At 38.2% G+C, this 16,992-nt stretch overlaps 1 protein-coding gene across 1 annotated transcript in view; it reads left to right on the top strand.

Annotated features, from left to right (window-relative positions):
- The window catches only part of LOC148941581 (uncharacterized), a 194,480-nt gene that overhangs the window by 58,167 nt on the left and 119,321 nt on the right, over window positions 1-16,992 (top strand). Inside the window, exon 3 of the mRNA XM_089104205.1 lies at window positions 11,955-12,365. Coding sequence (XP_088960331.1) covers window positions 11,955-12,365 — 411 coding nt within the window. The remainder of the gene's footprint in view (window positions 1-11,954; window positions 12,366-16,992) is intronic.

Below are 16,992 nucleotides of genomic sequence, written 5' to 3'. Positions count from 1 at the left end.
GGATAGTGCCCTTTTCAATAGTCGAAAGTGATTGGAGGGCAACTAGCCCCCCCCCCCCCACGCCCATCATTCCCCCAAACACATCCAATAAAAATTTTGAGATAGCTATTTTGTTCAACGTAGTTAATTTTCAGATAGAAAATATACTTTTGAGGAGGACACTCCCCGACAACCCTCAAGGCAAGGGTTTTAAGTTATACCCTGGTGGCATATAAGGTTTTTATAGAAGGCGGTATCGTAGAAACTTCATAACAATCTCTTTCAACTTTAAATTAAAGGGCTAGTGCCATTTTTAATAGCCAAAAATGATTGAAGCGTAAGTTGACCCCCTCTGATGCTCAACTTTTCCCAAAACACATACTATAAAAATTTTTAAATAGCTATTTAGTTCAACGTAGTTTTTAAGGTCTGGAAATTAGGTCTTTGAGGATGGTAACTTCCCCACAGCCCTTATGGCAAGGGTTGTAATTTAAGGATTCCCGAATCCTTCATATTATTTTTTATGGAAGGGATACGCGTATAAACTTTAGAGAGGGCTCATTTGATTGGAAATTGAAAGTTCTTGTTAACTCTTTAAGAGTCAAAAGAGATTGGAGGGCAACTAGCCTCCCCTCCTCCACGCCCTAAATGCATCAGATAAAAATGTTGTTAAAAATCAGTTGAAAGGTTAAGTAACAAAACTCTGGCGTCGACAAAACCCCCCAGGGCCCGGGGACAGGAAGGGATTCTCGTATATACTCCAGAGAGAGCTCATTTGATTGGAAATTAGAAGTTCTAGTCCAGCTCTTACGATTCAGAATCGATCGAAGGGCACATACCCCCCCCCCACGCCCTTTTCCCCACCCCTCACTGTGAACTAATTCTGTTTATACCTGAGGGCCCAATGAGAGTTAGAATGTTTTGGTATCAACACACACCTATTAGGCATCTGCTCTCCTCCATATCAAGGAAATAAACAGCGAGTGTAAGGCAGTGGTTGATCCAGGGGAGGGGCGAGGGGGGTGCCTCCCTCCCCCTAACGTAGTCTAAAGTAATGTAATTGACTCGATTAATTATCGAGTTTATCGAGTTTTTTTAAGTAGCGCGCCACTTAACCTGATGTAAGTTAACCTAGAAATGTTAGGTGACCTAAAACACTTTTCAGTCATTTCTTGTTAAAAAAATCTTTAGTCATTAAGAAATTTCAACGACCATCCTGTTGCAGAATTCCTATCAAGTCGAACAATAAAGCAAAAACGAAAACACCTAAAAAAACTCTTAATTTTAAACAGTTTTTGGGAAACAAGGTGAAAGTAAAGTGCAACTGGTTCGAAAGTAACCATATCTCTAAAAAACAGAATTTTAGTAATTATAGATACATGAAAATGATTGGCTTTATACGCTGATTCCAAATACATAAATTTCCTTAGGTTTAATGTGTGTGTGTGTAAGTTTTTGTGTGTGTGTGTAAGTTTTTGTGTGCATGTAAGTTTTTGTGTGAATGTAAGTTTTTTGGTGTGTGTGTAAGTTTTTGTGTGTGTGTGTGTGTGTATTTTTTTGCTTGTGTAAGATTTTTTGTGTGTGTGTAATTTTTTTTTTTGTGTGTTTTAGTTTGTGTGTGTGTGTAAGATTTTTTGTGTGTTAGTTTTGGCGTGTGTGTGCAAGTTTTCTTGTGTGTGTGTGTAAGTTTTGTGACGAAATTCCTTAAGCGTTTAGGGTTAACTTACCTTTTTTTGGGATGAGCATTTACGGTTCTCTTACATGCTGAACCTGAAAGTGTAATTTCAGAGAAATTCTTTGAGCGTTTAGGGTTAACTTACCTTTTTTGGGATGAGTATTTAGGGTTCTCTTACATGCTGAACCTGAAAGTTTGTTCCTTGACATGTTGAATCTGAAAGTATAATTTTCATGGCGATGGACTATTCTAAAGAATAAAAACGGTTGAGGCTTAAGATATTTATTGCTTTAACATAACTGTGCATAAATATCGTAATTTTTTTGTCTAACTGTGTGTGTGTGTAAGTTTTTGTGTGCATGTAAGTTTTTGTGTGCATGTAAGTTTTTGTGTGCATGTGTAAGTTTTTTTGTGTGTGTGTATGTGTGTAAGTTTTTTTGTGTGTGTGTATGTGTGTAAGTTTTTGTGTGTGTGTAAGTTTTGGCGTGTGTGTGTTATATTTCGTGTTTGTGTTTTATTTTTCGTGTGTGTGTTAGTTTTTGTGTGTGTGTGTGTGTATTTTTTTGTTCGTGTTTTTTAGTTTTTTTTTTGTGTGTGTGTGTGTGTGTGTCTTGGTGTGTTCGTTTGTGTAATTTTGTGTGTTAATGTAAGATCGTTTGTGCAGTTAAGTTTGTTCGTGTGGTTGTTTTTATTTGTGTGTGTGTAAGTTTATGTATGTGTTTGATTTTGTGTGTGTGTGTAAGTTGTTGTGTGTGTGTACTTTTTTGTGTGTGTGTGTGTGTGTACGTTTTTGCGTGTGTGTGTAATTTTTTTTGTGCGTGTAAGATTTTGTGACGAAATTCTTTAAGCGTTTAGTGTTAATTTACCTTTTTGTGGGATGAGCATTTAGGGTTCTCTTACATGCGAAACCTGAAAATCTAATTACATAGAAATTCTTTGAGTGTTTAGGGTTAACTTACCTCTTTTTTGGGATGAGCATTTAGGGTTCTCTTACATGCTGAACCTGAGAGTTTGTTCCCTGACATGTTGAATCTGAAAGTATAATTTTCATGTCGATGGACTATTCTAAAGAATAAAAACGGTTGAGGCTTAAGATATTTATTGCTTAAACATAACTGTGCATAAACATCGTAATTTTTTGTCTAATGATCTGTGTAAGTTTTTGTGTGCTTGTTAGTTTTTGTGTGCATGTAAGTTTTTGTGTGCATGTAAGTTTTCGTGTGCATGTGTTAGTTTTGTGTGTGTGTGTGTGTGTGTGTGTGTGTGTGTGTGTGTGTGTGTGTGTGTAAGTTTTTGTGTGTGTGTAAGTTTTGGCGTGTGTGTAAGTTTTCGTGTGTGTGTGTGTAAGTTTTTGTGTGTACGTTTTTGTGTGTGTAAGTTTTGGTGTGTGTGTGTGTGTAAGTTTTTGTGTGTGTAATCTTTTGTGTGTGGGTGTAAGTTTTTGTGTGTGTGTGTGTTAGTTTGTGTGTGTGTGTGTGTGTGTGTGTGTGTAAGTTTTTGTGTGTGTAAGTTTTGGCGTGTGTGTCTAATTTTTTTTGTGTGTGTAAGATTTTGTGAAGAAAATCTTTAAGCGTTTAGGGTTAACTTACCTTTTTTTGGGATGATCATTTAGGGTTCTCTTACATGCTGAACCTAAAAGTGTAATTTCAGAGAAATTCTTTTGGGCATTTGGGGTTAACTTACCTTTTTTGGGATGATCATTTAGGGTTCTCTTACATTCTGAACCCGAAAGTGTAATTTCAGAGAAATTCTTTGGGCGTTTCGGGTTAACTTACCTCTTGTTTGGGATGAGCAATTAGGGTTCTCTTACATGCTGAACCTAAAAGTTTGTTCCCTGACATGTTGAATCTGAAAGTATAATTTTCATGGCGATGGACTATTCTAAAGAATAAAAACGGTTGAGGCTTAAGATATTTATTGCTTAACCATAACTGTGCATAAACATCGTAATTTTTTGTCTAATGGTGTGTGTTAGTTTTTGTGTGCATGTAAGTTTTTGTGTGCCTGTAAGTTTTCGCGTGCATGTGTAAGTTTTTGTGTGTGTGTGTGTGTGTGTGTGTGTGTGTGTGTGTGTGTGTGTGTGTGAGTTTGTTTGTGTGTGTGTAAGTTTTGGCGTGTGTGTGTAAGTTTTCGTGTGTGTGTGTGTATGTTTTGGTGTGTGTGTTAGTTTTTTTGTGTGTGTGTGTAAGTTTTTGTGCGTGTGTGTAAGTTTTGTGTGTGTGTGTGTGTGTAAGTTTTTGTGTGTGTGTGTAAGTTTTTGTGTGTGTGTGTAAGTTTTTGTGTGAATGTAATTTTTTGTGTGAATGTAAGTTTTTGCGTGTGAGTGTAAGTTTTTGTGTGTGTGTGTAAGTTTTTGCGTGTGTAAGATTTTGTGTGTGGGTGTAAGTTTTGTGTGTGTGTGTGTTAGTTTGTGTGTGTGTGTGTAAGTTTTTGTGTGTGTAATTTTTCGTGTGTGTGTGTGTAAGTTTTGTGACTAAAGTCTTCAAGCGTTTTTGTGTTAACTTACCTTTTTTTGGGATAAGAATTTAGGGTTCTCTTAGATGCTTAACCTGAAAGTGTAATTTCAGAGAAATTCTTTGAGCGTTTAGGGTTAAATTACCTTTTTTGGGATGAGTATTTAGGGTTCTCTTACATGCTGAACCTGAAAATTTGTTCCCTGACATGTTGAATCTGAAAGTATAATTTTCATGGCGATGGACTATTCTAAAGAATAAAAACGGTTGAGGCTTAAGATATTTATTGCTTAGACATAACTGTGCGTAAATATCGTAATTTTTTTGTCTAATTGTGTGTGTGTGTAAGTTTTTGTGTGCATTTAAGTTTTTGTGTGCATGTAAGTTTTCGTATGCATGTGTAAGTTTGTGTGTGTGTGTGTGTAAGTTTTTTTGTGTGTGTGTAAGTTTTGGCTTTTGTTTGCTTTTGTTGTAGTGTGTGTGTGTTTGTTTTAATGTGTGTGTGTGTTTGTTAGTTTTTGTGTGTGTGTGTGTGTAAGTTTTTGTTAGTGTGTGTTAGTTTTTGTGTGTGTGTGTGTGTGTGTGTAAGTTTTTTTGTGTGTGTGTAAGTTTTTGTGTGTAAGTGTAAGTTTTTGTGTGTGTGTGTGTAAGTTTTTGTGTGCATGTAAGTTTTTGTGTGCATGTAATTTTGTCAGTGTGTGTGTCATTATTTGTGTGTGTGTGTTATTTTTTTTGTGTTTTAGCTTTTGTGTGTGTGTTTATGTTTTTGTTTGTGTGTGTGTTTTTTTGTGTGTGTGTGTGTGTGTGTACGTTTTTGTGTGTGTAAGTTTTGGTGTGTGTGTGTAATTTATTTTGTCTGTGTAAGATTTTGTGACGAAATTCTTTAAGAGTTTAGGGTTAACATACCTTTTTTGGGATTAGCATTTATGGTTCTCTTACATGCTGAACCTGAAAGTGTAATTTCAGAGAAATTCTTTGAGCGTTTAGGGTTAATTTACCTCTTTTTTGGGATGAGCATTTAGGGTTCTCTTACATGCTGAGCCTAAAAGTTTGTTCCCTGACATGTTGAATCTGAAAGTATAATTTTCATGGCGATGGACTATTCTAAAGAATAAAAACGGTTGAGGCTTAAGATATTTATTGCTTAGACATAACTGTGCATAAATATCGTAATTTTTTTTGTCTAATTGTGTGTGTGTAAGTTTTTGTGTGTATGTAAGTTTTTGTGTGCATGTAAGTTTTAATATGTAAGCTTTTGTATGCAGGTGATAGTTTTTTTGGGTGTGTGTGTGTGTGCGTAATTTTGTGTGTGTGTGTTAGTTTTGGCGTGTGTGTGTAAGTTCTCGTGTGTGTGTATAAGTTTTCGTGTGTGTGAGTAAGTTTTTGTGTGTGTGTGTGTGTAAGTTTTTGTGCGTGTGTGTATGTTTTTGTGTGTGTGTAAGTTTTTGTGTGCATGTAAGATTTTGTGTGAATGTAAGTTTTTGCGTGTGGGTCTAAGTTTTTGTTTGTGTGTGTAAGTTTTTGTGTGTGTAAGCTTTTGTGTGTGGGTGTAAGTTTTTGTGTGTGTGTGTGTAAGTTTGTGTGTGTGTCTGTGTGTGTACGTTTCTGTGTGTGTAAGTTTTGGCGTGTGTGTGTAAGTTTTTGTGTGTGTGTAAGCTTTTGTGACGAAATTCTTTAAGCGTTTAGGGTTAACATACCTTTTTGGGATTAGCATTTAGGGTTCTCTTACATGCTGAACCTGAAAGTGTAATTTCAGAGAAATTCTTTGAGCGTTTAGGGTTAATTTACCTCTTTTTTGGGATGAGCATTTAGGGTTCTCTTACATGCTGAGGGTGAAAGTTTGTTCCCTGACATGTTGAATCTGAAAGTATAATTTTCATGGCGATGGACTATTCTAAAGAATAAAAACGGTTGAGGCTTAAGATATTTATTGCTTAGACATAACTGTGCATAAATATTGTAATTTTTTTTTGTCTAATTGTGTGTGTGTGTAAGTTTTTGTGTGCATGTAAGTTTTTGTGTGAATGTAAGTTCTAGTGTGCATGTGTAAGTTTTTGTGTGTGTGTGTGTGTGTGTAATTTTTTGTGTGTGTGTAAGTTTTGGCGTGTGTGTGTAAGTTCTCGTGTGTGTGTGTAAGTTTTCGTGTGTGTGAGTAAGTTTTTGTGTGTGTGTGTGTGTAAGTTTTTGTGAGTGTGTGTATGTTTTTGTGTGTGTGTTAGTTTTTGTGTGAATGTAAGTTTTTGTGTGCATGTAAGTTTTTGCGTGTGGGTGTAAGTTTTTGTGTGTGTGTGTAAGTTTTTGTGTGTCTAAGCTTTTGTGTGTGGGTGTAAGTTTGTGTGTGTGCGTGTGTGTGTGTGTAAGTTTTAGTGTGTGTAAGTTTTTTGTTTTTGTGTGTGTGTAAGTTTTTGTTTGTATGTTTTAGTTTGTTTGTGTGTGTGTTAGTTTTTGTGTTTGTAAGTTTTGGCGTGTGTGTGTAAGTTTTCGTGTGTGTGTGTGTGTAAGTTTTGTGTGTGTGTGTGTGTGTGTAAGTTTTTGTGCGTGTGTGTGTGAGTTTTTTTGTGTTGATGTCATTTTAAGATACGTAAAAAAGTTAAAAAAATACCATGTTAAAAAATTCAAGAAAGTATTTACGAAATGTGGAGGTGACTCTTTGAGGTTGGAAAATGGGTTTAGGAATGACATTATGAAAGGAACTTGTTCAGAAAAGATATAATAAAGCCTTAAAAAAGTATTATAATGGGGGGCTCAGGAGTCTTTGGGGATCCGGGGGCCCTTTGGGATTGGGTGGTCTTTTGGGAGCCCGGGGGACCTTTGGGGACCGGGGGGGCCTTTGGGGCCCAGGGAAGGCGTTTGGGGATCTGGGGCCCTTGAGGATTGGGTGGTCTTTTGGGAGTCCAGTGGACCTTTGGGGCCCGGGGGAGGACCTTTGGGGGCCCGGGGAGAGCCTTGGGGGGTCTGGGGGGGCCCTGGAGGACCGGGGTGGGCCTTTGGGGGCTCGGGTAGGGCCTTTTGGGGTCTGGGGGGCCCTTGAGTGCCAATTGGTCATTTGGGAGCCCGGTGGACCTTTGGGGACAGGGGAAGGGCCTTTGGGAGCCCGGGGAGTCTTTGGGGTCTGGGGGTTCTTTGGGAGCTTGGGGGGGGCCCTTGAGGACCGGGGGCTTCCTTCGGGGTTGAGGTAGGGGGATTGGAACCCTTTGAGGTTGGGGTAGGGGGATCGGAACCCTTTGGGTTGGGGTAGGGGGATCGGAGCCCTTTGGGGTTTTGGTAGAGGACCTCACAACACTATTCAAATGGAACTTGTGTATTATAACAACCACGGAGTTTGACCCTCAAATCCTCTTCTAAAATCTCTTCATAAATCGTATTTTAAAGTGTCTCTAACTGTTTCGCCGAAATAATTCCCTAGAATAATAATTTGTTCTGAAAAGATATAATAAAGCCTTAAAAAAGTATTATAATGTGGGGCTCAGGAGTCTTTGGGGGTCCGGGGGCCCTTTGGGAGCCCGGTGGACCTTTGGGGACCGGGGGAGGGTTTTGGGGGTTCGGGGGGCCTTTTGGGTGTCTGGGGGGCCTTTGAGGATCGGGGAGGGCCTTTGGGGGTCCGGGGGACCTTTGGGGACTGGGGGAGGGCCTTGGGGGGGCTGGGGGACCCTTTAGGGTCGAATGGTCTTTTGGGAGCCCGGTGGACCTTTGGGGACCGGGTGAGGGCCTTTGGGGGCCCGGGGAGAGCCTTTGGGGTTGTGGGGGCCCTTTGGGTGCTTGGGGGGACCCTTGAGGACCGGCGGCTTCCTTCGGGGATGAGGTAGGGGGATTGGAACCCTTTGGGGTTGGGGTAGGGGGATTGGTGCCCTTTGGGGTTGGGTTAGTGGGATCTCACAACACTGTTCAAATGGAACTTGTGTATTATAACGACCACAGAGTTTCACCATTAAATTCTCTTCTAAAATCTCTTCAAAAATCATATTTTATAATGTCTCTAACTGTTTCGTCGAAATAGTTCCATAAAATAGCTAAAATGGTTTCGCCAAAATTATCCCCAAACGGAATTTCAGCATGTTCCTTTTGTTTGGCATCCCTGCGCTGGCTTATTTCAATTATTTGGAAACCTTTTCGCGCGCTAAGATCAAAACATTTGCTCGGAAACGATTCTTCTGGAAGAACTCCAGACATTAATAAACTTCGCGCCGGAGACAATTCAAACAATCATGACATCATGTGTGATCTAACTGTTTCTCGGAAACATTTCTGTTCGAAATCCAAAGACATTAATTAACTTTACGTTATCTGTCAGACATTAATTAACTGTTTCCCGGGAACTCAGAACATTTGGTTCGAACAACAAATATTGGAAACACGCGATCTCTCGGAAACTCATATCATTTGCATTGAACAACAAATATTGGAAACACGCGATCTGACTGTTTCCCGGGAACTCGTAACATTTGGCTCGAACAACAAATATTGGAAACACGCGATCTCCTGGAAACTCATAACATCTGCATTGAACAACAACAACAACATTGACCCCATTAACCACGTGTTCTCCCTAATGACTCTATCGCGTGCCCAAAACAACAGCAATAACATTGACACCATTAACCACGTGTTCTCCCTAATTACTCTATCGCGTGCCCAAAACAACAACAATAACATTGACCCCATTAACCATGTGTTCCCCCTTATGACTCTATCGCGTGCCCAAAACAACAACAACAACATTGACCCCATTAACCACGTGTTCTCCCTAATGACTATCTCGGGACCAAAAAAACAAAAAAAACATTTACCCCATTAACCACGTGTTTACCCTTATGACTCTATCGCGTGCCCAAAACAACAAAAAAAGCATTGACCACATTAACCACGTGTTCCCCATAATGACTCTATCGCGTACCCAAAACAACAACAACAACATTGACCCCATTAACCACGTGTTCTCCCTAATGACTCTATCGCGTGCCCAAAACAACAATAATAACATTGACCCCATTAACCACGTGTTCTCCCTAATGACTCTATAGTCCATGAAAGTGACAAAGTTCCTGTTTTTCCATTCTCACTGACAAAATCCATAAAACCATCAAATAATCAACACACATAACCATCAATAAAAACATACATAAATCGAGCAACACACATAACCATCCATGAAAACAGACATAAATGTGACAAACTTCCTGTTTTTTCATTCTCACTGACAAAATCCATAAAACCATCAAATAAATCGACCAACACACATAAGAATCCATAAACTATGTAAAAAAAAGTTGTAGGTGGCAGCAGGGGTGCGTGACAGCGCTGGTACCCCCCCCTCTACTGTTGTGGGGGGTATACTTTAGTCGCAACTATGTCTGCTTTAGTTCGTTTTTACTATAAAAGCTTGTCTTTAGTTGTACTCACTCCTGTTTTTTTTTTTTTTTTTTTTTTTTTTTCTCCACAATAGCCACCAAGCATATAACTGACGCGACTTGTTCAGTTCACCGATCAACATTCTTTGCTTTGGAATTTTTTTCTTTTAAATGAGCTTTTAAAGGGCTTGAAGTAAAAATCGCACTAATAAGATTTTCAGTCAAATTATCATATTGCTTCCATGGTTAATTTATTTTGATTCTGTGCTTAGTCAAAGGAAAAGAAGAACAGTGGCAAAATACAGAAAGAGTTAGTAACCTTTTAATCAGATTGCTGGATATTCACCGGTTCCTAGGGACACACATTCACCTTCTATTGAAACAACACAGAAGGCTCACTAAGAAACTTACTTTGGAATGAAATTAAAGGAAACATTTTCGTTGTATGTTTGAAAGATACGGTGGCAAACCTGATTGTTAATAACATCCTTATTAAGTTTTACTGTATTGACACTCAACCAATTTGTCTTGCTTGGAGATGGGATCTAACGGAATAGTGGCATTTATTTTTGGCCATGTGCTCACACCTCGGGTTGTGGCAGTTAGAGGCGCATGTTTTTTAGCTTACATAGAACTATGGAATTGGCTTAGAGAAGGTCTACCTACAAATTAAGTAGTGGCTCGGAATTGTGGAAAAAATACCATGGTTACTATTTGTAATGGGGGATTCACAGACGTGAAAAAGCTTAAGATAGCCTGGCGCTCCCACCTTCACACCTAAACAAAGTGTCGGAATTGTCGAAGGGAAAATATTTACGAAAAGAAAATCTGAAAGCTAATGCACTAGTTTGGCAGCTGTTTCATTTGAATAGAGACTAAAAAGTAGGGTTTTTATATAAATTTAGACACGTTTCTTTTACTTGTGTGTCTGTGTTTTGAATATTTTTAACCGCAAGTTACTCTCTGAACAGCCATTATATGCTGTTGACAGGGGGTATACAAATGGAAAAAGACACATTCTTTTGTGAAAAGTTCTATTAACATTTATGAATGAAAAATTAGTGCTAAAGAAAAATCCTTTTGAAAATCCGAAAATCCGAATCATGTGGTAATTTCTGTTAAAACTGTAGTACTAATTGACTTGAAATTGCATGTATTACAATGGATTTTTTAGTTTACATAAAGCAATTGAAAATATATTTAGACGGTCAGATGTGATTTTCCCTTGGGTTTCTCGATCAATTATGATGGGTGGACACCCCCTCCCCTCTGTCTCTATATGTTTGCCTATGTAGATTAAATATGAAAATTTTGTTAAAATCTGGTAAATTTAGCTCGGTAAACAAAGAAAAAATGAGTAGGAGAAGATGAAATATAAATTAGAATATAAATATAAGATATTTGGTTTTCATCTAATGGGTCGTGTTTTTCTTCAATTGCCGATCGCTCCAAGCAGAAGCTGCGTGTGTGGTAGAAAGCAGGGCAATACTTGCACGGTACACTTTGCCATTCTTGATACCAAGGCGTCAGTCAGCTTTGTGCAACAGCCACGTAAGTATGTCCGCCTCTATTGATTCTTTAGCATAGTGTGTATTGCGAAGTTTGGTTCGTTTTCTATACGCATAGAACCGTAATACTGCAAAAATCTTTCAGAGAAAAAGTTATGTGTATGGGGAAAACTTCATGAGCAATGGTGTTGTGCGTGAATGGTGTCGAAAGCCTAAAGAGGGCCAAAATAATGTGCATGGTAAAGGGGGTCAAGGACGGAAGGTCATGGTCACTGTGTTTTGGGACCAAGAAGGTGTGTTGCTTGTGGATTCTATGGAGCCTGGAACCACAATCATAGCAGCTGTTAATTGTGAAACTTTATGTAGTTTGTGTGAAGCCTTTCAAAATAAACGAAGAAAAAAGCTATTCTGATCCATGACAATGCTTGTCCAATGTCCACGCACTGATGCTGTAACTCAAAGGTTTCTCGAACAATTTCAATGAAACATTTTTTATCGTCTGCTGTAGCCTATAGCCCTGACTTAGCCTCCAGCGACTGTCATTTTTTTCCTGAACTGAAGATGAGGCTTTGAGCGCTTTCGAATCAATGGGGACCTTCAAACCAACGTCAAAGGATCATTTGAATTCATTGTTGGCAACATTCTTTGAAGAGAGTATTGAAAATCTAGTCCACAAATATGACAAATGTCTCAATCTTTTTGGAGAAGATGTCAAAAAGTAACCGTAAGTGTACCAGTCTTTCGATAATAAATTTTTTGTTTTATATAAACTAGTCTTTCATTTATAGCCTGGCGGAGGCTGTACAAAACGACCTCGTTTATGTAGTTTCAAAATTTAACTGAGTTTTTATTTACATTCCTTTTTCAATTAATCAATTTACAAGTCCCCATTTCTTTTCTTAAAAAAATATTCCCAACTCTAAAGGTTTCATTCTCGTCAGCATGTTCCAGCTTTCAGCTTTTATCGAGTTAAATAACTACTTTTTTCTAGACTTCCAATGATGATTTTTCGGCAACAAGTCAGACAACATCAACAAACATTTTCCCTCTTCATCTTCGAGAAGATTCGCATGATATCTGGCTTCATCCATCTACAAAAACCATGCCAAATCCAATTAGCACTACAAGTGTTTCGCTGGCAGATGTCATGGATTCTTCAGTTGATACTCATAGTTCTACTGTGTCTGGTAAAGCTGATGATCTTGTACGTCATGGCAGAACGAAGCTCTTAGAAAGATCTCTAGTGTCACAGAGGCCATCTTCAGGATGTTCATGCAAATCATTTGAGGTATTAAAGTGGGTTGCTACTCAAGAAAATAATCCTAATGAATACCATCTAGGGCAATGCCATTCGATTTATACGGAAGCAGATGGTCATAGCAGTGGAACATTCCTGAATGAGGTATGGTCAAGAATTTACCCTCTGTTCTAGACTTTGACTTTCCCAAAATGTAGAAGACACCTCTCCTTAACCAAATAAATTTATTGCCAAAAATTATAAAGAAATTGTGAGACATGTGATGAATGCTTAACCCGGTCTGCAAAATTCTATTCCAAGGAAGGGATTAGTATGTCAAAAAAAAAAGAAAAAAATAATCAATAGGCAAATGACTCGAGACAGGAAATCATGGCAGTATCAGATAAACTCTTGATCTCTATAGGAGGCTAGGCCTAGAGCTGTTCCTCTCCTCCCTTTGCACATGTCTGGAAACAGATATTTTGGGGTCTTTTTCTTCCTAACCAATAAAAATCTGACTTCTCAGCCCCTTGTTCCCTCTGAAATGAGATTTCAGATAATCTTAGATTTTGCTAAACCAATTTTTTGTTAAACGGCCGAAATTTGTTTGCAAACGATCAATTAAACGACCAAAAGAAAAATAAAGACTGCTCCAAAGTGTACTCTAAAGCTTAGTCAACAAATAAAAAGCGCTACAACAGAAAGTAAATTTTAGGGATATCGTGAAAGTTTAATTTAGCCTGAGGGTTAATTATTTTTACTTTTTAAAGAGCTGCGCCCTCGCGCAATAATAGCAAAAAACCCCACATTAAAAAAAAAAAAAAAAGGAGAAACTCTGACACCAAAGTGTCTTAGTTGGTATAGGTTAGGGACGAGTTTTACTGAAAAAGACATCAGGTTATTAACTGTAAGTTTACCCTTAAAAAATTCCATTCTGAATTGACGGGCAAATCATATTTGCCTATACAGATAAAGATTTCGGTAAAATTGTGACTTCAGCTGTCAAATCAAGGTATTTTACGTTGAAGTTTTTTGTTTGAATGTTTTCTTTATTGAAGGAGTGAAGTTTCCCTTTCAGTCCTCCTGTAAGTCCCATCTCCTCCCCCTTCCAAAACAACAATTTTTATTGATGGTTAGTAAATCCGAATAAAATAGGGATTGCGTAAGTTCTTTCTGGAATTTGTCCTATCAGGCAATATTCCGCTATTATTTTGTCCTTATAATCTTGTCCTTATATTATTTTGTCCTTATAAAAATTTCTTTAATCGATGAAGTTTACACTTCTTCATTTTTGATTTGACAGTTACCCTTTTGTACGATTAACTCAAAAAATAAAGTTTTTTTTTCAAGTGAAAGTAATGAGTGATATTAAAGCTTAAAACAGACAAAAGTTATTTTGTACATGGATAAGGATGCCGTTTTCTCAATCCTCACTCACTACACTAAAGTTCTAAAATGCTTTAAAAATACTTGTTATTTCAAATCAACGGCACTTGTGTTTGTGCAGTTGTCCTTAAAGAATTAGGACACATAGTCAATCTTTAGAGTAAAGAGCAGAGGGTTGAGGGTGGGGCTTCCCCCTCTATACGGTATAGTTCCTGTTCGCATTAAGTTTTAATATTTGTATTAATCTGAAAAGAAAAGAAAATTATGATTTTCGAATTGACAGCGTATTGCCTCGGATCTGATTTGATTTTACAGATGAGTTCCATGGACCACCCCTGGACACGTTTACTGCCAACGAAACAATCATTTTGCTTTGTGTTCTGGAATGTAAGGAGTATTATTCCAGATATTCACCCTTGCTGCATAAAGGCTGTAATTAAGACTCTCCAATCATAAATTGTTGGAATAGCAGCTCTGTTGTAAGCCAGACTTACAGATTTTGGATCAATACTTGTTGGTGGATATGAAGTCTTCCTCTCTGGATGGAGAGGAGGTGCGAAGCTGGAGTTTCCCTAGCTGTTAGTGAATAAGTGTAAAGATTGATGCTTGAGTTTATACCTAAAGATGAACGAATACTAAAAGGTCGTTTTGGCTGTTCACAGTGTAAATTAATAATCATAGGTGTATGTGTCCTGATTAATGGGGCAGATGACTCCATGGTATATGCGTTCTAATTTGAAATAAATATTCAAGTCAACTCAGAACCTGAACATGTTATTTTCGTTTTATATGATGATTTTAATGCCAAAGCTGTTAGTGTGTTTAATTGACCGCTGCGCTAGCCGTGAGCTAATTGTTTATGGATTGCTCTCTCCACATCGCTGTGTTCGTGAATATACATGGACTTCACCTGACGGTTCCAAAGGGAACCATATTAATCATTTTCTTATCAGAAAGCGGGACAGAAGCTGTCTTGGAGATGTTCGACTTTTTCTTGGGGCTGATTCGTACTCTGATCATAACTAGTGATTATTAGTTTTAAATTGAAACTGAAGACTATTACCAAACGTAAATAGAAGTTTTGGAAAGTTTTATTTATTTATTTATTTCTGGTCCTTTTGGATTACCAGATTTTTGTTAGTGGTTAATATAATTGATATCTTCCCTTTTTTATGTCTCCGGCTGTAGAATTAAATATTCGATTCTAATTTATTAGTTCTAATTAATGTTAGATTTATTTCAAATCTCCGAAAGTTTCAACTAAAAGCTGTTCCTGGGATATTTGTGATACGCCATTCTGATAACCGGCATGTACGCACTGTCTTTTGATTGAACTCAAAATTCTCCTCAACATTCCCCGAAAGCTTCATTGTCATACCTTTAACGGCTCCTGAGGTATTGCGAAAACCATTTTAACAAGCTGGGTGTAGATAATGTATTTTTCATTAGTTTAACATCCCCTGGAAGTTTCAACAAACACCGTTACCCAATACATCCACAGCTGTTGGACATACGCACTTTTTGCAACTGGATGCACGTAGTTATATTTTGATTAACTTCGACACCTGTTCCTGAGATATAGCAGACATGCCATTTTGACAACCAGAATTCATATGGCGTCCTTTGATCTCATATGGCATCATTTCCTGAAATTATCAACTTACTAATTTTACCCATTCCTGAGATATGCAGCTAGGCCCATTAACAATTTGGATGCACCTAATGCATCATAGTGTCTTTTGACTTGTTTTTTTTTTTACCAGGCCCCATAGTATTCTGTGAAAGTTTCAACTTAATACCCGTAGCCATTCCTGAGATCCATACAGATACAACCAGATACGCCCTTTTGACAACTGGGATGGACCTGATGTCTCTTGATTTGGTGCAATATTTCCATTAATATTCCAGCAATATTCCAATATTTCCAATAGTCAATGAAATTTACAATGTAATAACCCTAGCCATTCATGGGATGTTGCAGATAAGCCCTTTAGACAACATAGATGCACTATCCCATTTCAACAAGCAGGATGTAAATAAACTCTTTTGATTTGGTTCAATGATTTTAGTTGTAATAGTAGAAGTTGCAGTTGTATTTACAGTCACAATCACTGTAGCAGTAACAGTACTAATAGTAGTAGTCATAGTTACAAGTAGTTGCAATTGCAGTAGAGTTTTACATTCACAGTCGGACATTTTTGCACTGGTGATTGCAAGTTGTCACAACTGCAGTTGCCATTAGTTGCAGTTGCAGTCGCATGTAGCCGTAATAGCAGTCGAGTTGAATTTGTTTTCGCAGTCACAAGTAGTTGCAGTCACGGTCACAAGGTGTTGCAATTGCAATTAGTCCTAGTCGAAAGTATTTGTAGGCTTAATCAGTGGCAATTTGTCATAGTCACAAGTTGTTACGTTTGCAAATAGTCGCAGCCAGAGGCAGTAGTAGTCCCAGTCTCAAGTAGATTTGGTCGAAATCGCAAGTAGTCACACTTGCCTGTAGGCCCAAGTGATAAATCCTTGAATGGGCAGCTATAGAAATATGGGGAAAGCAATCAGGAATGGTGTACGAAATCAGGACGGCTAACCCCACATTAAACTTCCCAGCTGAAGGGCTATGAAACGAAGATCAGCACCGCCGGTTTGAACTTTAGAGTCTAGATCAGCTTTCTTTAACTTATATAGTGTCTTTTGATACAGTTAAACATCTCCCTTCAGTATTCCCTGAAGTTTAACCTTAATACCCATACCTTTTTCTGCCACACTCAGGATCAAACAGTCCCCCTCTTTCCCAATGATATATCCTGTATGTAAACAGTTGAAACATTGCATGATTTACAACCCTTTGTCCAGAAGCAGTGGGGGGCAAAATATTCCCTGAGGCATAGCTTTTAGAACTTTTGACTTTTGAAATAAATGGCTATTTCCTAATTTTGATCAGTATGGGGAGAGGGGCTCTAAATAGGAGAAGGGAGGTCCTTTACCCTTCAGTCACTGTTCAACGTGCCATGAAAGTTTAAATTTAATACCTTCAGCTGTTTCTAAGACATTGCTAATGTGCCCTTTTGACTATTAGCATGCACAGAGTGTGTTTGGATTTTGTTCAACACCCCCCTGAATAGTCCCTGAAAGTCGTCACAAGTAGATGTAGTCGCAGTTGCAACACCCCCCTCTCCCTTCTTTGAAAGTGTAATCTTTATACACCCACCCATTCTTAAGATATGGCAGATAAGCCTTTTTTGTAAACTAGATGCCCATAATGTCTTTTGATTTAGTTTAACATTGGCCCCAACATCCCCCGAAATTTCACCTCAATATCCTTAGCCTTTTCGAGCACACTCACAATGAAATTCCCCCCCCTCTTTTCCTAAAGATAAATCCTAAATGAAAAGAATGTCCAAATTGCATAATT

The sequence above is a fragment of the Artemia sp. Qi Xiang Cuo genome, chromosome 18, assembly GCF_049724085.1.
Source record: "Artemia sp. Qi Xiang Cuo chromosome 18, ASM4972408v1, whole genome shotgun sequence".
NCBI classification, from domain to species: Eukaryota; Metazoa; Arthropoda; class Branchiopoda; order Anostraca; family Artemiidae; genus Artemia; species Artemia sp. Qi Xiang Cuo.
This window is presented reverse-complemented; position numbering and strand designations above follow the sequence as displayed.